Below are 19772 nucleotides of genomic sequence, written 5' to 3' on the forward strand. Positions count from 1 at the left end.
GTATATACTCATATATAAATGACAATTCGATTCTGAAAATTCAATGCTAAAAAAAATTCATAATTCAGTTTGGTGTTCAAAAAAAGTATTTTTTGAAGGAGACAAAAACAATTTAAAATATTAAGGATTCAAAAAATTCAGAATTGAAGTTTTTATTTCTATAAAAATTTTAAATTTTTAATGTTCATCTATTTGGCATGACTTTCAATAATTTGAAATCTCTTCTTTCAGATATAATTAGGTTGTTAGCTATTTAATCATTCAATGTACTACCTATCGTTAGTTTTATATTGTACCAATTAGTGAGTTTTATCTTGCTATTTGTTACATTACTGAAGTGATTGCACTCACTATCAAACAGATAGTAGTCTTAGTTTTAACTTTGAATTTTAATAAAACTACCAATACAGAAACAAAGTCAATATAAACGAAATACCCCGAACAAAATCCGGCAACAGCGCCACACAGTCAATCAACAAAAAAAAACACACCACCTAAATTGCTATCTTTCACTTGGAGAATGAATGATGAACGTCATCGACACAGCCGGCAACAGAGCAATGTCACAGTTAATAGAAAGCAATACATACGTGGATTAGCAACAATAATTATTTAATTAATTATTAAAGTTGCGTCTGGGTTGTTTAATTATTTGCGACGTACTTAAGTGACATTTGTGTATTTTTGTGATCTTGTATAACACAATGTTGTGAGTAAATTGGTGATATGCAGGGTAATAATTGGTTTTAATGGTGATGTAGGACATCAACCCAAATAGGGATTTTTGAATTAAAACCATATAAGGGTAAGAAATATTATTAATGAATATTAATTGGTAATTAAAGATGACATTTGCTATCAGTTTTAAACCCTTTAAAGGTCAAATTAGTCCCGAATTCACAATTTTTGGGTTAATTTTTAAGTATGTTTTGTAACTGTAGTTTTTTAACTATTTTTTTAATATAACGCAGTTGCAAAGGACCTTGAAAACTCATATTTTAGAAAAGGAAAATAAACATAAAACTTTAAGATAATATTGTTTACATTAACATATTGCACACAATATCGCTATTTATATTATTTTACTGTCGATGACATAATTGGTGATAAGTCATTTTTTAAAGGAACTTCCTAGTTTGGATTTTTAAATTGGAAAAAATCCTCCTGAAAAATTAGTAATATTGGCAACGTTGAATATGGTCAATAAATTGATACAATTTTTCTAAATACATCAAAAAATAAAATAAGTGCTTTAATTTTTTTATTTTAAATGGTGCTAAATTATGAATTTTTTAGACCTATGGGCATTAATTTTTTTGTTTATTTAATTTTAAATGTTTAATTATTATTAAAAGAATTTAATTACTAATAGGATTTAAAAAAAACAGTACATTTAAGAGACTTAAAAATCTGTCAAAAAACTGATATTTCCTTAATAATGGCAACGTTGGACTCACAGACATTATTTTTATGTCAACATTATTTCGAAAATAAATATTAATGTTGTCTTCTAATTAATAAATAACAGTACATATATTTGAGGATTTTTAAAAATATTTAAAAAAAGAGATTTTTTTGTCGACCTTGGCAACGTTGGGATGTTAAATACCTCAGGCCTTAAAACACATTAAATGTGAAAGAAATGGATTTTGATTAACACAACAACTCAGATGGCTTTAAAGACCAGAAAGTGGGTAAAAAGTGTATTTTATCGGTTTCTACCACATTTCATGGTCCAGGCACGCCTTGAATCATCTTGAAATGTCACTGTTCTTAAGTAGTTAAACCTACTAGAGACGTGAAACATCATTTCGTACCGATCGTTAATGATTCATGGGTCTCAGATGGGTTTAAAGGTCAAAAAGTGATTAAAAGTGTATTGTGTCGGTTTCTACCGCATTTCATGGTCCAGGAACGCTTTGAATTATCTTAAAATGTCACTGTTCTTAAGTAGTTAAACCCACTAGAGACGTGAAGCATCATTTCATAGCGATCGTCAATGATTCAAGGGTCTCAGATAGGTTTAAAAGTGAAGAAGTTGTTAAAAAGTGTATTGCATCGGTTTCTACAGCATTTGATGGTCCAAGCACGCCTTGAATCATCTTGAAATTTCACTCTTTTAAGTAGTTAAACCCACTAGAGACGTGAAGCATCATTGTATTGCGATCGTCAATGATTCAAGGGTCTCAGATAGGTTTTAAAGGTCAAAAAGTGGGTAAAAAGTGAATTTTATAATTTTCTACCGCATTTCATGCTCCAGGCACGCCTTGAATCATCTTAAAATTTCACTCTTCTTAAGTAGTTAAACCCACTAGAGACGTCAAGCATCATTTCATAGCAATCGTCAATGATTCATCGGTCTTAGATGTGTTTTAAAGTCAAAAAGTGAGTAAAAAGTGTATTTTCTCGGTCTCTACCGCATTTCATGGTCCAGCAATGCCTTAAATCATCTTGAAATTTTACTCTTCTTAAGTAGTTAAACCCACTAGAGACGTGAAGCATCATTTCAAAGCGATCGTCAATGATTCATGGGTCTCAGATGTGTTTAAAGGTCAAAAAGTGGGTAAAAAGTGTATTATGTCGGTTTCTACCGCATTTCATGGTCCAGGCACGCCTCGAAAAATCTTGAAATTTCACTCTTCTTAATTAGTTAAACCCATTAGAGACGTGAAGCATAATTTCATAGCGATCTTCAATGATTCTTGAGTTTCAGATGAGTTTAAGTGTCAAAAAGTGAGTAAAAAGTGTATTTTATCGGTATCTACCGCATTTCATGGCTCAGGCACGCCTTGAATCATCTTGAAATTTCACTTTTCTTAAGTAGTTAAACCCACTAGAGACGTGAAGCATCATTTCATAGCAATCGTCAATGATTCGTGGGTCTCAGATGGGTTTAAAAGTCAAAAAGTGAGTAAAAAGTGTATTTTCTCGGTTTCTACCGCATTTCATAGTCCAGGCACGCCTTGAATCATCTTGAAATTTCACTTTTCTTAGGTAGTTAAACCCACTAAAGACGCGAAGCATCATTTTATAGCGATCGTCAATGATGCATGGGTCTCAGATGGGTTTAAAGGTCAAAAAGTAGGTAAAAAGTGTATTGTATCGGTTTCTACCGCATTTCATGGTCCAGACACGCCTTGAATCATCTTGAAATTTCACTCTTCTTAAGTAGTTAAACCTACTAGAGACGCAAAGCATCTCTTCACAACAATCGTCAATGATTCTTGAGTCTCAGATGGGTTTAAAGGTCAAAAAGTGTACTTTATCGTTTTCTACCGCATTTCATGCTCCAGGCACGCCTTGAATCATCTTGAAATATCATTCTTCTTAAGTAGTTAAACCCACTAGAGACGTCAAGCATCATTTCATAGCAATCGTCAATGATTCATGGGTCTTAGATGGGTTTAAAAGTCAAAAAGTGAGTAAAAAGTGTATTTTCTCGGTCTCTACCGCATTTCATGGTCCAGCAATGCCTTAAATCATCTTGAAATTTCACTTTTCTTAAGTCGGTAAACCCACTAGAGACGTGAAGCATCATTTCATAGCGATCGTCAATGATTCAAGGGTCTCAGATGGGTTTAAAGGTCAAAAAGTGGGTAAAAAGTGTATTTAATCGTTTTCTACTGCATTGCATGGTCTATGCACGCCTCGAATAATCTTGAAATTTCACTCTTCTTAATTAGTTAAACCCATTAGAGACGTGAAGCATAATTTCATAGCGATCTTCAATAATTCATGGGTTTCAGATGGGTTTAAAGGTCAAAAAGTGGGTAAAAAGTGTATTATATCGGTCTCTACCGCATTTCATGGTCCAGCCATGCCTTGAATCATTTTGAAATGTCACTGTTCTTAAGTAGCTAAACCCACTAGAGACGTGAAACAACATTTCATAGCGATCGTTAATGATTCATGGGTCTCAGATGGGTTTATTGGTCAAAAAGTGATTAAAAGTGTATTGTGTCGGTTTCTACCGCATTTCATGGTCCAGGAACGCTTTGAATTATCTTAAAATGTCACTGTTCCTAAGTAGTTGAACCCACTAGAGACGTGAAACATCATTTCATAGCGATCGTCAATGATTCAAGACTCTCAGATAGGTTTAAACGTGAAGAAGTTGGTAAAAAGTGTATTGTATCGGTTTCTACCGCATTTCATGGTCCAGGCACGCCTTGAATCATCTTGAAATGTCACTGTTCTTAAGTAGTTAAATCCGCTAGAGACGGGAAGCATCATTTTATAGCGATCGTCAATGATTCTTGAATCTCAGATGAGTTTTAAGGTCAAAAAGTGGCTAAAAAGTGTATTGCATCAGTTTCTACCGCATTTCATGGTCCAGGAACGCCTTGGATCATCTTGAAATTTCACTTTTCTTAAGAAGTTAAACCCACTAGTGAACGAAGTAAAACATCATTTCATAGCGATCGTCAATAATTCAAGGGTCTCAGATAGGTTTAAAGGTCAAAAAGTGGGTAAAAAGTGCATTTTTTTGGTTTCTACTGCATTTCATGGTCCAGGCACGCCAGGAATCATCCTGAAATTTCACTGTTCTTAAGTAGTTAAACCCACTAGAGACGTAAATTATCATTTCATAGCGATCGTCAATGATTAAAGGGTCTCAGATAGGTTTAAAGGTGAAGAAGTTGGTAAAAAGTGTATTGCATCAGTTTCTACCGCATTTCAGGCTCCAGGCACGCCTTGAATCATCTTGAAATTTCACTCTTCTTAAGTAGTTAAACCCACTAGAGACGTGAAGCATCATTCAATTGCGATCGTCAATAATTCATGGGTCTCAGATAGGTTTAAAGGTCAAAAAATGGATAACAAGTGTATTGTATCGATTTCTACCGCATTCATGGGTCTCAGATGGATTTAAATGTCGAAATGTGAGTAAAAAAAAAAATTTTTTTGCCCAAGATATAACCATTATCAAGAATTTCTCCTTAGCATGAGTTTATCCAGATAGGTAAAAAACGATTGTTATTATTTGCTTATTATATAGACCACCAACAAAAACACTGTATTTTTTTATAAGCAAGAATGAACTTATATCCGACGTTTTTTTATTATAAATGTTTAATTACCAACAAAATATTTGCCTACTAGAAAATTACAATTAACAATTAAAGTGATGTAGATCCTTTATCGATAATAAGAATAATTTACTTAAGACAAAGTCCATTGTGCCTCGACAATAAATAAATAAATGTGAAACAAAGGCGAGCAATCGTGCAAAGGTCAGCCTGGAAAACGGATTCTAAAAATATAAATTTATTTAAAACAATCACATTTGTTTGATTGTATCGTGTTTTTTTTAAGGAACAATTGCGGAAGATTAGATTATAAGGAGCATTAATTAAGATGTCGGAAAACTTCAAAGTGCCGGAACCGGAATGGATATTGGACAAGAATGGTAACGGACATTTGATTTGGAGGAGGGATATCGAGGACAAGGACAGTTCAAGGTGAATTTCAATTTTTCATCTATTTCCTGTATCTATATGAACAAAAACATCAAACATGAATCGGCTCTGTAGTTGCCTAATTTAAATTTTTTATTAGGGTGAAATTCAAGCACGACGTGGAAATCAAAGAGTTCCACCGGAAATCTTACGAACTAATGGAACCACCTTGGACCCAAGAAATCGACTCTCCCAACATATTTTCCATGAGTTTTACGTGTTTGGTGTGTGTCACCATATCCCTTGTGATACCCTGGTATATTTTAAGTGGAGCCATTTACTAGTTTCGATTAGATATAGATAAATTATTTATTATTTAATTTCAATGGAAATTATTAGGTGCAGATGAATACAAGGTGTTCCAAAGAAGGTTAGTTTTTAATAAATACTTAGTTGTAGTACGTAGAAATAGTAATATATTGGAAAAATTGATTTTAAGATTAATAGAGAATTATATTTAAAGAAGCTCCATAAGCGAATTATAGATATGTGATGCAGGGCGGTTTACTTGATCCCGATGGTGAACAGGGGAAATGTTACCATGTAGGTTGTGCTATTTGGTCCTAATTAAAATTAGTTTATATATTATTTAATTAACTTTATTTATTGGATTTTTTTTTAAATATAAACATTGTTGTAATGTTATTGTCAGTTTTTGTTACGATCAAAGGCTTGAAAACACATTTTCCTGATATTATGGTGAAAGAGTAGAGATCTTTGTTCTAAACAGGGTATGAATCCGCCATTTTGTCTTAGATCCTCGGCCATTTTCTGATATATATGGGGAAGGTGATTTTTGGTCCTAAGTAAAATTAGTTTTTTCATATTAGGTTGTATTATTTGATAAATTTATTTTTAATATAAATATTGTTGTTGTAACGTTATTTTCAGTTTTTGTTGCGGTCAAAAGCTTGAAAACATATTTTCCTGATATTATGGTGAAAGAGTAGCGATCTTTGTTCTAAAGAGGCTATGAATCCGCCATTTTGTCATAGATCGTCCGCCATTTTAAATTTTATAAAGGGGTTTTTTCAGCACATTTCCTAGTCTTTTCGGCATTTTTTTTGAAATTAGTAACATATTTTAAGATTTTTTTCGATTCTAAAGGCATTATTCAGCCTTTTTTTTAATAATTTTTAACGAATTTTATCAAATTTGTTAGTCTTTTATTAACTTACCTAGGTCGTTTTTTTATTTATTTTTTCGATTATTATTATACATTTTTAAGCAAATTTCTTAGTTTTTGGACAAATATCGATGTTGATGATATTTGTCATTTGAATAGGATGAATGACGTCATCCACTGCCTGGAATAGAAACAAAATTTGTCCAGGAAGTTAAGGTTATTGGCCATTTGAATGGGATGAATGACGTCATCAACTGCCTGGAATAAAAACGACATACGTCCAGGGAGTTGAGGTTATTGGTCACTTGAATAGCAAGGATGACCTCATCAACTGCCTGGAATAAAAACGACATACGTCCAGGGAGTTAAGGTTATTGGCCATTTGAATGCAATGAATGACGTCATCAACTGCCTGGAATAGAAACAAAATTCGTCCAGGCAGTTGAGGTTATTGGTCATTTGAATGAAATGAATGACGTCATGAACTGTCTAAAATAAAATACGAAATTGGTCCAGGGAGTTGAGGTTATTGGTCATTTGAATAAAATGAATGACGTCATGAACTCTCTGGAACAAAATACGAAATTGGTCCAAGGAATTGAGGTTATTGATCACTTGAATGGCAAGAATGACGTCATCAACTGCTTTGAATATAAACGACATACGTCCAGGGAGTTGAGGTTATTGGTCATTTGAATGGAATGAATGACGTCATCAATTGCCTGGAATAGAAACAAAATTCGTTTAGGAAGTAGAGGTTATTAGTAATTTGAATGAAATGAATGACGTCATGAACTGTCTGAAATAAAATACGAAATTGGTCCAGGGAGTTGAGGTTATGGGTCACTTGAATGGCAAGGATGACTTCATCAACTACTTTGAATATAAAAGACATACGTCCAGGGAGTTGAGGTTATTGTTCATTTGAATGGGATGAATAACGTCATGAACTGTCTGGAATAAAATACGAAATTGGTCCAGGGAGTTGAGGTTATGGGTCACTTGAATGGCAAGGATGACTTCATCAACTACTTTGAATATAAAAGACATACGTCCAGGGAGTTGAGGTTATTGTTCATTTGAATGGGATGAATGACGTCATCAACTGCCTGGAATAAAAACAAAATTAGCCCAGGAAGTTGAAGTTATTGACCATTTGAATGGGATGAATGACGTCATCAACTGCCTCAAATAAAATACGAAATTCATCCAGAGAGTTGAGATTATTGTTCATTTGAATGAAATTATTAAGGTCATCAACTGCCTGGAATAAAATGTGAAATTGGTACAGGGAGTTGAGGTTATCGGTCACTTGAATGGCAAGCATGACGTCATCAACTGCCTGGAATAAAAACGACATACATCCAGGGAGTTGAGGTTATTGGTCATTTGAATGGGATGAATGACATCCTCAACTGCCTAGAATAGAAACAAAATTCGTCCAGGTAGTAGAAGTTATTGACCATTTGAATGGGATGAATGACGTCATCAACTGCCTGGAATAAAAACGACATACGTCCAGGCAGTTGATGTTATTGGTTATTTAAATAGGATGAATGACGTCATCAACTGCCTCAAATAAAATACGAAATTCGTCCAGGGAGATGAGATTATTATTCATTTGAATGAAATTATTGAGGTAATCAACTGCCTGGAATAAAATGTGAAATTGGTACAGGGAGTTGAGGATGACGTCATCAACTGCCTGTAATAGAAACGACATACGTCCAGGGAGTTGAGGTTATTGGTCATTTGAATGGGATGAATGACATCCTTAACTGCTTGGAATAGAAACAAAATTCGTCCAGGCGGTTCAAGTTATTTGTTATTTAAATGGAAAAAATTACATCTTCAATTGCCTAGAATAAAATACGAAAATCGTCCAGGCAACTGAAGTTATTTGTTTTTTGAATGGGATGAAGACCGTCATTAACTGCCTGGAATAAAAACAAAATTCGTCTAGGGAATTGAGGTTATTTATCATCTAATTTGAAAGGATGACGTGATCAACTGCCTAGAATAAATATAAAATTCTTCCAGGCAGTTGATGTTGTTTGTCATTTGAATGGGATAAATGACGTCATCAACTGCCTGGAATAAAAACAAAATTCGTCTAGAGAATTGAGGTTATTTGTTATTTAATTTGAAAGGATGACGTGACCACCTCCTAGAATAAATACAAAATTCTTCCAGGCAGTTGATGTTATTTGTCATTTGAATGAAATGAATGACGTCATGAACTGTCTGAAATTAAATACGAAATTGGTTAAGGGAGTTCAGTTTATTGGTCATTTGAATGGGATGAATGACGTCATTAATTACCTGGAATAGAAAGAAAATATGTCCAGGCAGTTGAAGTTATTGACCATTTGAATGGGATCAATGACGTCATCAACTGCCTGGAATAAAAACGACATACGTCCAGGCAGTTGATGTTATTGGTCATTTAAATGGGATAAATGACGTCATCAACTGCCTCAAATAAAATACGAAATTCGTCCAGGTAGTTGAGATTATTATTCATTTGAATGAAATTATTGAGGTCATCAACTGTCTGGAATAAAATGTGAAATTGGTACAGGGAGTTGAGGATGACGTCATCAACTGCCTGGAATAGAAACGACATACGTCCAGGGAGTTGAGGTTATTGGTCATTTGAATGAAATGAATGACGTCATGAACTGTCTGAAATAAAATACGAAATCGGTCCAGGCAGTTGAGATTATTGTTCATTTGAATGAAATTATTAAGGTCATCAACTGCCTGGAATAAAATGTAAAATTGGTACAGGGAGTTGAGGTTATCGGTCACTTGAATGGCAAGGATGACGTCATCAACTGCCTGGAATAAAAACGACATACGACCAGGGAGTTGAGGTTAGGTAAACAAAATTCGTCTAGGGAATTGAGGTTATTTATCATCTAATTTGAAAGGATGACGTGATCAACTGCCTAGAATAGATACAAAATTCTTCCAGGCAGTTGATGTTATTTGTCATTTGAATGGGATAAATGACGTCATCAACTGCCTGGAATAAAAACAAAATTCGTCTAGAGAATTGAGGTTATTTGTTATTTAATTTGAAAGGATGACGTCACCAACTGCCTGAAATAGAAACATAATTCATCCAGGGAGTGGAGGTTATTGGTCATTTGAATGGGAAACATGACGTGATCAACTGCTTGGATAAATTTCCTATTTTATTCCAGGCAGTTAAAGTTATTGGTCATTTGAATGGGAAGGATGACGTCATCAACTGCCTGAAATAGAAACAAAATTCATTCAGGAAGATGAGGTTCTTGGTCATTTGAATGACGATTGAAAATAGCGTCAGCTGCCTGGAAGAACGAAAAACTGGATTTAATTGATTCAATTGCTTGAAAAATGTAAAAAAAATAATTGCATTGCCTGAAAGAAAATTATTTCAATTACCTGGAAAATCGAATAATTATTCCCAACGGCCTCAAAATCAAAAAAAAAAAATTTTTTTGGCATCTGAATTGTTCCCCTTTCAGTTTTTTTTTCCAGGAAACTCTACTCGTGTTCTTCGTCCACATGAACCTCTTTCAGGAAAGGAATATTTGACTACAAAAGTCTACGTAAATAAATTCGTCAAAATGTTCCTTTTTAAAATATGTCGGATTTTTTTTAATAATTTTTAAAAACGGACGCATACAAAAAGCTACGATTGATTGATACAAGAGCCTTCAATAAAAAAACAACAATTAATTGAACCACAATCCACCCAACAAAAATCCAAATAAGCCCGGACTAATAGGTGACAGGACTGTAACTGTCAAATCTAGAACAAGAACAACCGAGAAAAGTCATGCGCTAGAGTGAGATAAGGCATACAAGAAGTAACAACTTATTAGTCCAAGCGCCTTGGATAAAAAATATAACTTCATATTCTAGTTACAGGCAAGAACAACTGACTGAAAGAGTTAATAGATTATTCATAATTGACAGTATTAGCAACTGAGTGACATACGTAGATTTCTGATAAAAATCTAACAAAATCAGTAGAGTAAATAATAAGTTTTAAGGTTTGATCTGGCAAACCTCGCATCAATTAAAAAAAACTTTCCGCATGGGATAAATAATTTATCGAATGCGATCATCGCCGCTAATAGTTATGTAAATAGTGTTTTCCGTTCGAGAAACAAATCCTCGTCCAATAAAACGGCATACAGCTGCTGCTGCTGCTTTGGGAGAGCTATTTTCAACGAATACATTGTATGTAGATACGTACGGATCGTCCGGATTGACCTTGGCCCGTACTAAAACCGTATCTGTATATGTAGATCTAATAAAAAATGCACACACCGCACTGTTTGAATTTTTAGGTTTAATTTAAAAGCCAGCGGCGTAGCTCAAGGAGCTTTTTAATAAGAGAAATATTGTTAAAATATGGTGTAGGCGCCGGACGAATTAGGGAAGGAATCTAGCCACTCTCCCCATCGACAATTTTTCGATTAGAGGCGTGGCTTATTTGCGCCATCTTGAAAAACATTTAAATTTGCCTACTTTGATGACTTTCTGACGAATAATGATATCTATCTCCGTCTGGCATATGGAGATCTCGCTAAGTCTATCTCTGTCATACTCATTATTGAGAAAAAGTGCATCGCACATAAAAAATTATAGCAGGCTTCTATTTATTATTTTATTTTTGACGATATATTAAGGTTATAAATAATAAAACTTTATTACCCTTTTTCACATTTATCTAAAGTACAATAAATCAGACAAGGAAAACCTCATGGCAAAAATGGTATGTGAGACTAAAATGGGTAATATCTGTACTCTCAAGTCCATATTTGACAATATTGATATACCTATCTCCCTCTAACACATGGTTTCGCCTTAAGGTTATCTTTGTCAGACACACTGTGCTAAAGAAACTCAATAAAATAAAGTATAGCCACAGGAGCGCGGCCTATTTTTTTAATGTAAGATGGGCGCCATCTTGGAAAAATTTAAATGTCATTTATCTATCTCTGTCTGGCACATAGATATCACGCTAAGTCTACATCTGTCGCAGTCATTATGCTGTAAAAAAAAGAGAACTAGAATATTATATTATGGTTTATATTATAGTTTTTAATTTATCTTAGAAGATATAATAAATAATAAAACTTAATTTGCCCTTCTTCAGGTTTATCTCCAGTATAAAGAGTTAAACAAAGATAAACTTATTGTAAAAATGATTTGTGAGAGTGAGGAGGATATACCTGTACTTTAGTTTCGACATTTTAAAATAATGATGTACCCATCTCTGTCTAACACATGCTTTTCGCCATAAGTTTAGCTCTGTCAGACCCATTGTGAATAAGTGACAATTTTATTCAAATTTAGTTTGGAACTATAAAACATAGCAGGCTTGTATTTATTTTATGTTTTCATTGTGTTTATTTAATTAAATTAGTCATTTGAATGATTTGCCCTTCTTCGCATACCTACCCTATAAGTGAGACCCTATAAGTGAGACAAAGATAAACTTATACCAAAAATTATATGTCAGACCGAGATGGATATATCTGTACTCGAAATTCGGTATTTTAAAATATTGATATAGTCATCTCTGTCTAACACACGGTTTTAGATATAACTTCGCAGGCACATTGTGCATTGACAGAGATATATCTTTATTTTAAATCGGTTATACCATAACAATATACCCATCTCTATCAGACTCATTGTTGTGCTGTGTTTTAGTTTTTCTTAAGATATAATGAATAAGAGAATTAAAAGCATAAATAAATAATATTTTATTTGAATTATTTACCTTACCTTGCATAAAATGAGTGAGACAAAGACAAACTTATGCCAAATATTATATGTGAGACTGAGATGGATACATCTGTACTCTAAATTCGGTATTTTAAAATATTGATTTATCCGTCTCTGTCTAACACATAGTTTTCGTCATAAGTTTATCTCTATGAGACTCTTTTGTGTAAAATCACAATTTTATTCAAATTTCGTTTTGAACTAAAAAAACATATAGCGGGCTTGTATTTACTTAAATAACATAATAATAATTAAAGGATAAATAATTAATATTTGGTTCCACTTATTTGCCCTTATTTGCATACAATGAGTGAGACGAAGACAAACTTATGGTAAAAATAATATGTGAGACTGAGATGGATATATCTGAACTCTAACTTCGATATTTTAAAATAATGATATACCTATCTCCGTTTAACACACGGTTTTCGCCATAAGTTTATCTCTGTCAGACTCATTGTATTGTGTAAAATGACAATTTAAAAAAAAAAACAGTGTGCTTTGATTAATTTTTTTAGTTTCTTTTTAAGATACTATAAAAAATACTATTTCAGGTATGAATAAATAATAGTTAATTTCAATCATATGCCCTTTTTCGCATATAATGAGTGAAACAAAGATAAACTTATGGCAAAATTAGATGTGAAAGTGAGATGGGCATATCTTGATTTTAAATTGATTATATAAACGTAATGATAGACCCATCTCTGTCTGACACACAGTTTTTATCATAAGTTTATCTTTGTCAGACACATTGTGCTGAAGAAGCGTCATAAAACTACACCAACTTGATCCTTCCGCGTTTTTTTTAGTATAATGAGTAAGACAAAGATAAACTTATGACGAACATATACCTATGTGACAGAGATGGGTATATCATTTTTTTAAATGTATTTTTTATAGATTTTTGTTTTTAAGAATTATTGTTAAGGTACTCGTGGAAGGTAGGATCAAAAAATAAAGTAAAAAATGTAGAACCGTATTTAAAAAACTAAAATATTGTTGATGTAGGACGAAAAGTGAATTTTACAAAATTTCACTTTTCCCGACCATTTCCGAAGGTATCCGAACGTGTCAAAACGACAATTAAGCCAAGATGTCCTTTCCCTCGAATAATTATTAATATTAACGATTTAATTAATTTAAAAAAAGTGCCCAGCCACTGTTTTTGCATCACACCTTATATTATCGGAGCCCACTAATTCGCGAATCGCTTATTAGATCTGGCCTGGCCATGACATTGACTTGTAGTTGCCTAGGCGACGTTGCCAAGCAATAATAAACCGTATTTATAAATGACTCGCTATTCGCGATTTCGCATGGTTTCGATTCTTATCTGTTTATAAGTTTTACGATTATTTCCGCTGCAATTTTTCTGTTTTATTTACTATTGACATTTGACCCATGACGTATGCGCTATATAACTTTGCTTTTAAATACGGTTTTTATCCGAGGTGACGTCATGATCGTCTTTAAACAAAAGCCGTACTATAACGAATGCCAAGTCGAGAAAGTCCTGTTAAGCGGGTTTAACATTGAAAACCGCACGGCAACAACGAACGGGTCGGTCAACATCTATCATTACTAATAATTTATTTCTATTAACAAAAAAAAAAAAAGTGAGCATAAAAAAAACGAAATTTTTCCACTTTACCAGGTGTGCGCGACCGCCTTAATATTAGTTGCGATTCTCAATTATTGTTTGTTCGCTTCAATTATTTTCAGCGCCAACGCATACGACCCGCACAGACTGCCTGTCGCTAGGCGAACCTCGCCGTGCGACGTTGCCACATCATTTTTAATTTAGTAATAACGCATAATTATTTTTGATCATAATGAATAGTCAGCCTTAGTGTATCATTTGTTTTAATTATGTTACACGCGTATTATTCCCGGCTGTTTTTTTTTCTAACTTTTGTTATTATAGGAGCTGAGGGCCTGTCCCGCTGGAGAGTTTTCGCACAAAATTCGGACGCGTCGCATAAAAGTGCTTATAACTTTGGTTGTCTTCGGGGTAGAGAAATAATGTTTACCTTTTTATAATCTGGAAATATGAGGCTACAACTTGATTATTAAAAAATTTTTATTTGTATTTTTATTTAGGACTAGGATGTCTTTAAAGTCAAAAAATGTTTTTTCTTCGATTTTGGTCAAGGGAATTCTTTGAATTTTATGAGATTTAACGGATTGATTACAGTTCACTTGGACCTTATCCCTATACTTTTAAGTTATTTTCAGCATAGGGTAAGTATTTTTTTTTAACGTCCAAAGTTTCAGACCTGTGTCATATTCTAGCCTCTATGACGGTTTAACGGTATCTTTCCGGAAATAATGACTCACAGAAGATATGTGCGCCTTATCGAGAACTACAATTTTTATCTGGGGTTTAAAAAAAAAAATGTTTTTTTCTGGGAGAAAAATCAAAATAACCTGAAAAAACTGATTTTTTTTAGTTTTTTCTGTGTACAATTTTTCTGGTGAAAAATTTCAAAAAATTTCATTTGGATTAATTAAACCTCCATTCTTTCCGAATAAAAAGGCATATAAAGTTTAACGCTATCCTTTTTACAGGGTGAGCACTGTTCAGTCGAAAATACCCTTTTTCACACTTTTGTTTTTTCAGTTTTAATAACTTTTTAGAGGAGCCAACTAGAGCCTAAAGGCTTATGGACGGTTTGTAGCCTGTAATAAGGAGAATGTTTTACAACACCAACGGTACCTCTAAGTAAAACCGTTTTTGAGTTATGATTTTTTAAATATTTTTTGACTTTAGAAATTAATTGTGCGCACCCTGTATGTGATAGAAAAACCAAAACCAATAGAGCAAATGCGCCATTCATTTTACTATAACATACTAAAATTTCATTTTTTTGCTATATTTACAAGTACCCTAAAAGTAATTTTTTTCCAAAAAAGTACCAAACGCGAAAAATCGCTAAAAATCATCCTGCACACCTGGTTATCCCATGGCCGCGTTTCCATGGCAATGAAAACGGCGATTTTCGCCAAAAAAAAGACCCTTTTGATAATCGAAATTTAACTAGTAAAACCTATTGGAATCGGGCCAGAATTGATGTTAAACTGTTCCTAAGGCTTTATGCTATTTTTCCATGTACAAATCGTAAGGTAAAAACCTTTTTTTATACCCTAAAACATCGTGTGAACATGGTCGATTTTGAAGTCTACGCGTGATTTTAATGGCGACTTTTGGCGCAACATGGCGTCAACGTGGATGAATTAGCACGGACTTGTTTCCTAATTTCATAGATAAAATGCTTAAAATATCTCAAAACTTTCAGGAATTGGTATGGAAATATTCAAGAAACTCTGGACAATCCGAATATGTGCATATCTTTTACCAAATCGTTTTTTTTAGCCGTGATAATTCGGAAAATTTTGACGTTTTAAGAATTTACCGTGTGTTATTATAATATTCATGCGCACAGTGGTTTATACAAGGCATTTTGCTAGACAAAAATTACAATACAGTGGGTCCTAATGATAAAAAAAAATCTAATCGGGGGGATTTAAGTTTTATTATTATTTTATGTGGGATTATTTTTTTTTTTTACTTTTTTGATATTTGCCCGATTTAAATGAAATTGGGTATTTGAGTTTGACTTAGGAAACAATTATTGATTTTTAACAAATTTTTGAAATATTGAGTTTTAAGGTCACGTGACTATCAAACCTTTTTCCTATTGGTCCGATTTGATTGAAATTTGGTATTTGAGGTTTATTTAGGATGAAATTCTTCAATCTTTACAAGTATTTAAAAAACTTTCCACTGATATTATCAAGGAAAATATCTACTGGTCCCAACTGATCAAAGTAGAGCTAAGCTCCTACTTGTTTGGTGTAGGTGTGTGTCAGCGGTAACGTTCATAGATAATAATAAATAATTTTTAGGTCATAATTAAATTAATTATTTACTATGATATACAGTTTTACAGTGTCCAAACTTTAACAACAGATTATATGTTCGGAATAAGCATTAATATTCTTTATCGTCGAGAAACGCTTTGTTTTTCAAACATAAAGTGTTAAAGTTTTAAGAAATAAAATGTTATCAAACTAAAACATGCTTTATTAGCATAAAATACAAAGTATTTGTCGATAAAGCTTTCTGCTAGATAAAGCATTCAGCACTCACACACGAGTAAAAAACGAGTAAGTCGCAAATAAAATACAAAAAGGAGAAGATATTAAAGCTAGCAAAAATCATAAATATATAACAAGATTGTCGCAGTAATTAAAGTAATCACCAAAAACAAAATTAAAAATTGACAAGAAAAAAAGAAACAAACCAAAATCAGAAGCTTTCACCCATGGTTTATTCACAGTCTGATCAAAGTATGCAGTAAGACTATAAAATACTTCACTTTTAAGGAGTGACGCAACAGATGTTTTGAAGCAAATCAAAGCTTTTGCAGACTTGATATTAATTAGGAGATGGTTAAAAATCTTAATACTTTAATAAATAAGAAACTTCCTAGTCAACTCACACAATAATACACGAATAATTAATCTATTAATCTACTAATTAAAAACAAAGCAGAGAACAAGAACTAAATATTCCAAGTAAATCTTCATGTAGAAAGCCCTGAGGTGGGTACACTCGTTAATATTTATTCCATCAATATTTAAAAAGTCTTCTCTGAACTCGCTCTAAATTATGAATGTGAACATCATGATGTAAATGTGAAACCTGATAACCAAACAACGAAGCATACTCCAATCTTGAGCGCCAATATGACAAGTGTAATGCTTTCATATCTTCTTCATTCTTAAAATCTCTAATGCCTTAGAAGATTTAGATATTACCGTATCTATATGTAGAGTAAAGGACAGTCTTAAATAGAAAAATACTTTTAGATACCTCAGAGAAGTCACTCGTATTAAGGAATTTTAATTTAAATTATAGTATTAGTGAAAGTCATAACACTATATTTTCCTACATGTAGCTTTATCAAGACACCAATTGCTAATCAAATTAAGATTATTTTGAAACTGCATGCAATCATAAATGTTTTTAGTCAACAGGAAAGGTCTATCCTGAATTGGAAACTCCATTAGTTGATCAACTTTTTGTTGTTTTTTAATTAAATTTTGTAATTATTTAGGCCCTGATAATTTAAAGAAAAATCAACGTGTTTTGAGAAGTAGATAACCCAATTGGGTTTATCGACTGAGATTGGGTAATCGATTGAGATCGATTTAGCGATCGATTACATCACTTTTTTTTCACAATTTTTTGACGAATCAATGACAGTTGACGAGTGTCAAAATAGCGAGAAAATTTTAAATAATGAATCGTCAGAATCACTTACCTCTGTGGAGGGGATGAATCCGCTTGGTCCGAAAGCCAAGGGATTCGGCACTGGCAATCCACGTTCCTAAAGAAGGAAAATTAATTTCATAATTTGAAATTTAACATTCGATCTATCGGCTGTCAAATATCAAGCATTCAAAGAAACTATTGACGGATTTGCCTTGACGTTTGACATTCGATCAGTTATCAAATATCGACTAGTCAATGAAACTACTGATTGAGGTGACTTGATGTTTGACATCCGATCTGTCAGTTGTGAAATTTATTTATTAATTTAATTTTTTTAATTAAAGTTAGAATAGCTGATAATAGAATTTTTTAACCATAAAATAATTAAATTTGCTCAATATAAATGCTTCAAATTATATTTTATTTTTGGGACTGGCAAGGGTTTGTAGACTGAGCCACAAGAGACAGATTCCAGTGAGTGTTTTCATGCAAATTTATCCCGAAAACTGAATCCAAATTTCCCTTGTGAAAACGTATCGGGACGTTTGATATTCGATCTGTCAAATATCAAGTTTGCAATTGAACCATTGATAATTTATTTATTTTTTATTAAAGTTAGAACAACCGGTGATAAAATTTTCTTAGAACAAAATAACTAACTTTGAGTGGCAGCACTGGACAGAGTATGTAAATTGAGCCACAAGAGAAAAATTTAAGTGAGTGTTTGCATGCAAATTCACCCCAATATAATATACGATCCCAGAAAACTGAATCCATATTTCCTATATATAAACGTATACTCACCCCAACATACTCCAGAATCCCCCAACATTTCTCTCTAACTTTCCCAAACGGACAGGCGAAACATAACCTTAAAATGGTCGGAAAGTACAGCGCCACCATATCGAAATACTGTTCGTTAGGAGACTCCCTTGCGCTCGCGCTCTGTTTTAAAAGCAGCTCGTCCTTCTCTATCGGACTCCTGGACGCGGTCTTGTCCCCCGTGTTACACCGTGGTCTTTTTTCATTAAAATTGGACCTTGTTTGATTAAAATTTGGACCCTTATCGTGAATGTAACCTTCGACGTCTTTGGCACAAGAACACTGCTGCTCTTGATTGATATTGTTCGGGTCCAGCCAGCTCTCGACTATTTTTGACACCACGTCCAATTCCAGTTCTTGGACCTCGTTGGTGCTTCTGGTGGTGCAGAATTTCGAAATGTCTTCGATGTCGAAGATTAAATCGTCGTTGGAGCTCGTGGACCGTTTTTGGACGTTGTTTCCGGACGTTTGGACGAACATGTTTTCTTTTTTTTTTTTTCGATATTTTTGACTGGATTTGTACTTTTAGGTTTTAATTGTTGAGTACGCGCTATAGTGGGGTGGTCTTTGGTGGGGTGTTAATACTTAAAAAATACTTTTTAGGGGTAGTAATACTGATTGAAAGGTGCGTGGTGGGACTTGCTGGAGACTATTCTGGAAAGAAATAGAATGTTATTATTATGTTGCAAGAGCAATTGAAGTGTTTTTTTTAAATATTTATTAAGTTAAATATTTTCTAGAATGTGCAATTTAATCTAATTTAAAAATGTTATTACAGGTTGTGCCATATTATTCATCAGGTTTTAAATATACGCAGAAGAAGTATACGTTGACTTGCCTGTCGTCTAGAGCTTCTTTTAAAATGGTGGTACTTTCATAAATGGGACATGCTATATATTAATGCATTCTTAGATTCTACGCAAAATTTTAAGGAATTTGGGGGGTCAAATAAAATGTCAACGTTTAACATCGGATACATCAGGAGTAATTTTTCAATGGGAAAAATTTAGGCACTTGGCACCCAGAAAGCTTAGGTGTCGAATGGATTCCTCAGATTCACTTAAGGCATTTTGCTATTGAATTTAAAGGTAAAATGTGTTATGATAATACGAGGCAAGAGAATTAAAAAAAACATCTAAAATTTCCAAAATGTTGCGTGAGTTTTATTGACATAATAACAAATAAAGTTTTTTCATAAAGTGTGCCAGGATTCTTTCACCCACTTTTATTTAATTCGCGGTGTTCACGATTCTTGGGTTCCGTTAATATTCCGCCCATTAACCCATTCTTG

The 19772-nt window shown here is 33.3% G+C and overlaps 2 protein-coding genes across 2 annotated transcripts in view; one reads left to right on the plus strand and one right to left on the minus strand.

Annotated features, from left to right (window-relative positions):
- Nucleotides 1-19772, minus strand: part of LOC126735397 (sestrin homolog) — a 242178-nt gene that overhangs the window by 208927 nt on the left and 13479 nt on the right. The window contains exons 2-3 of the mRNA XM_050439364.1: nt 18464-19135; nt 17709-17774 (exon numbers count right to left, since the gene is read on the minus strand). Coding sequence (XP_050295321.1) covers nt 17709-17774; nt 18464-18961 — 564 coding nt within the window. The 5' untranslated portion in view covers nt 18962-19135. The remainder of the gene's footprint in view (nt 1-17708; nt 17775-18463; nt 19136-19772) is intronic.
- On the plus strand, nt 526-6104 carry LOC126735401 (uncharacterized). The gene is made up of 3 exons (XM_050439370.1): nt 526-805; nt 5317-5462; nt 5560-6104. The coding sequence occupies exons 2-3, from the start codon at nt 5359-5361 to the stop codon at nt 5741-5743; spliced, it is 288 nt and encodes a 95-aa protein (XP_050295327.1). The 5' UTR covers nt 526-805; nt 5317-5358; the 3' UTR covers nt 5744-6104.

Source organism: Anthonomus grandis, chromosome 4 (assembly GCF_022605725.1).
Source record: "Anthonomus grandis grandis chromosome 4, icAntGran1.3, whole genome shotgun sequence".
Classification (NCBI taxonomy): Eukaryota; Metazoa; Arthropoda; class Insecta; order Coleoptera; family Curculionidae; genus Anthonomus; species Anthonomus grandis.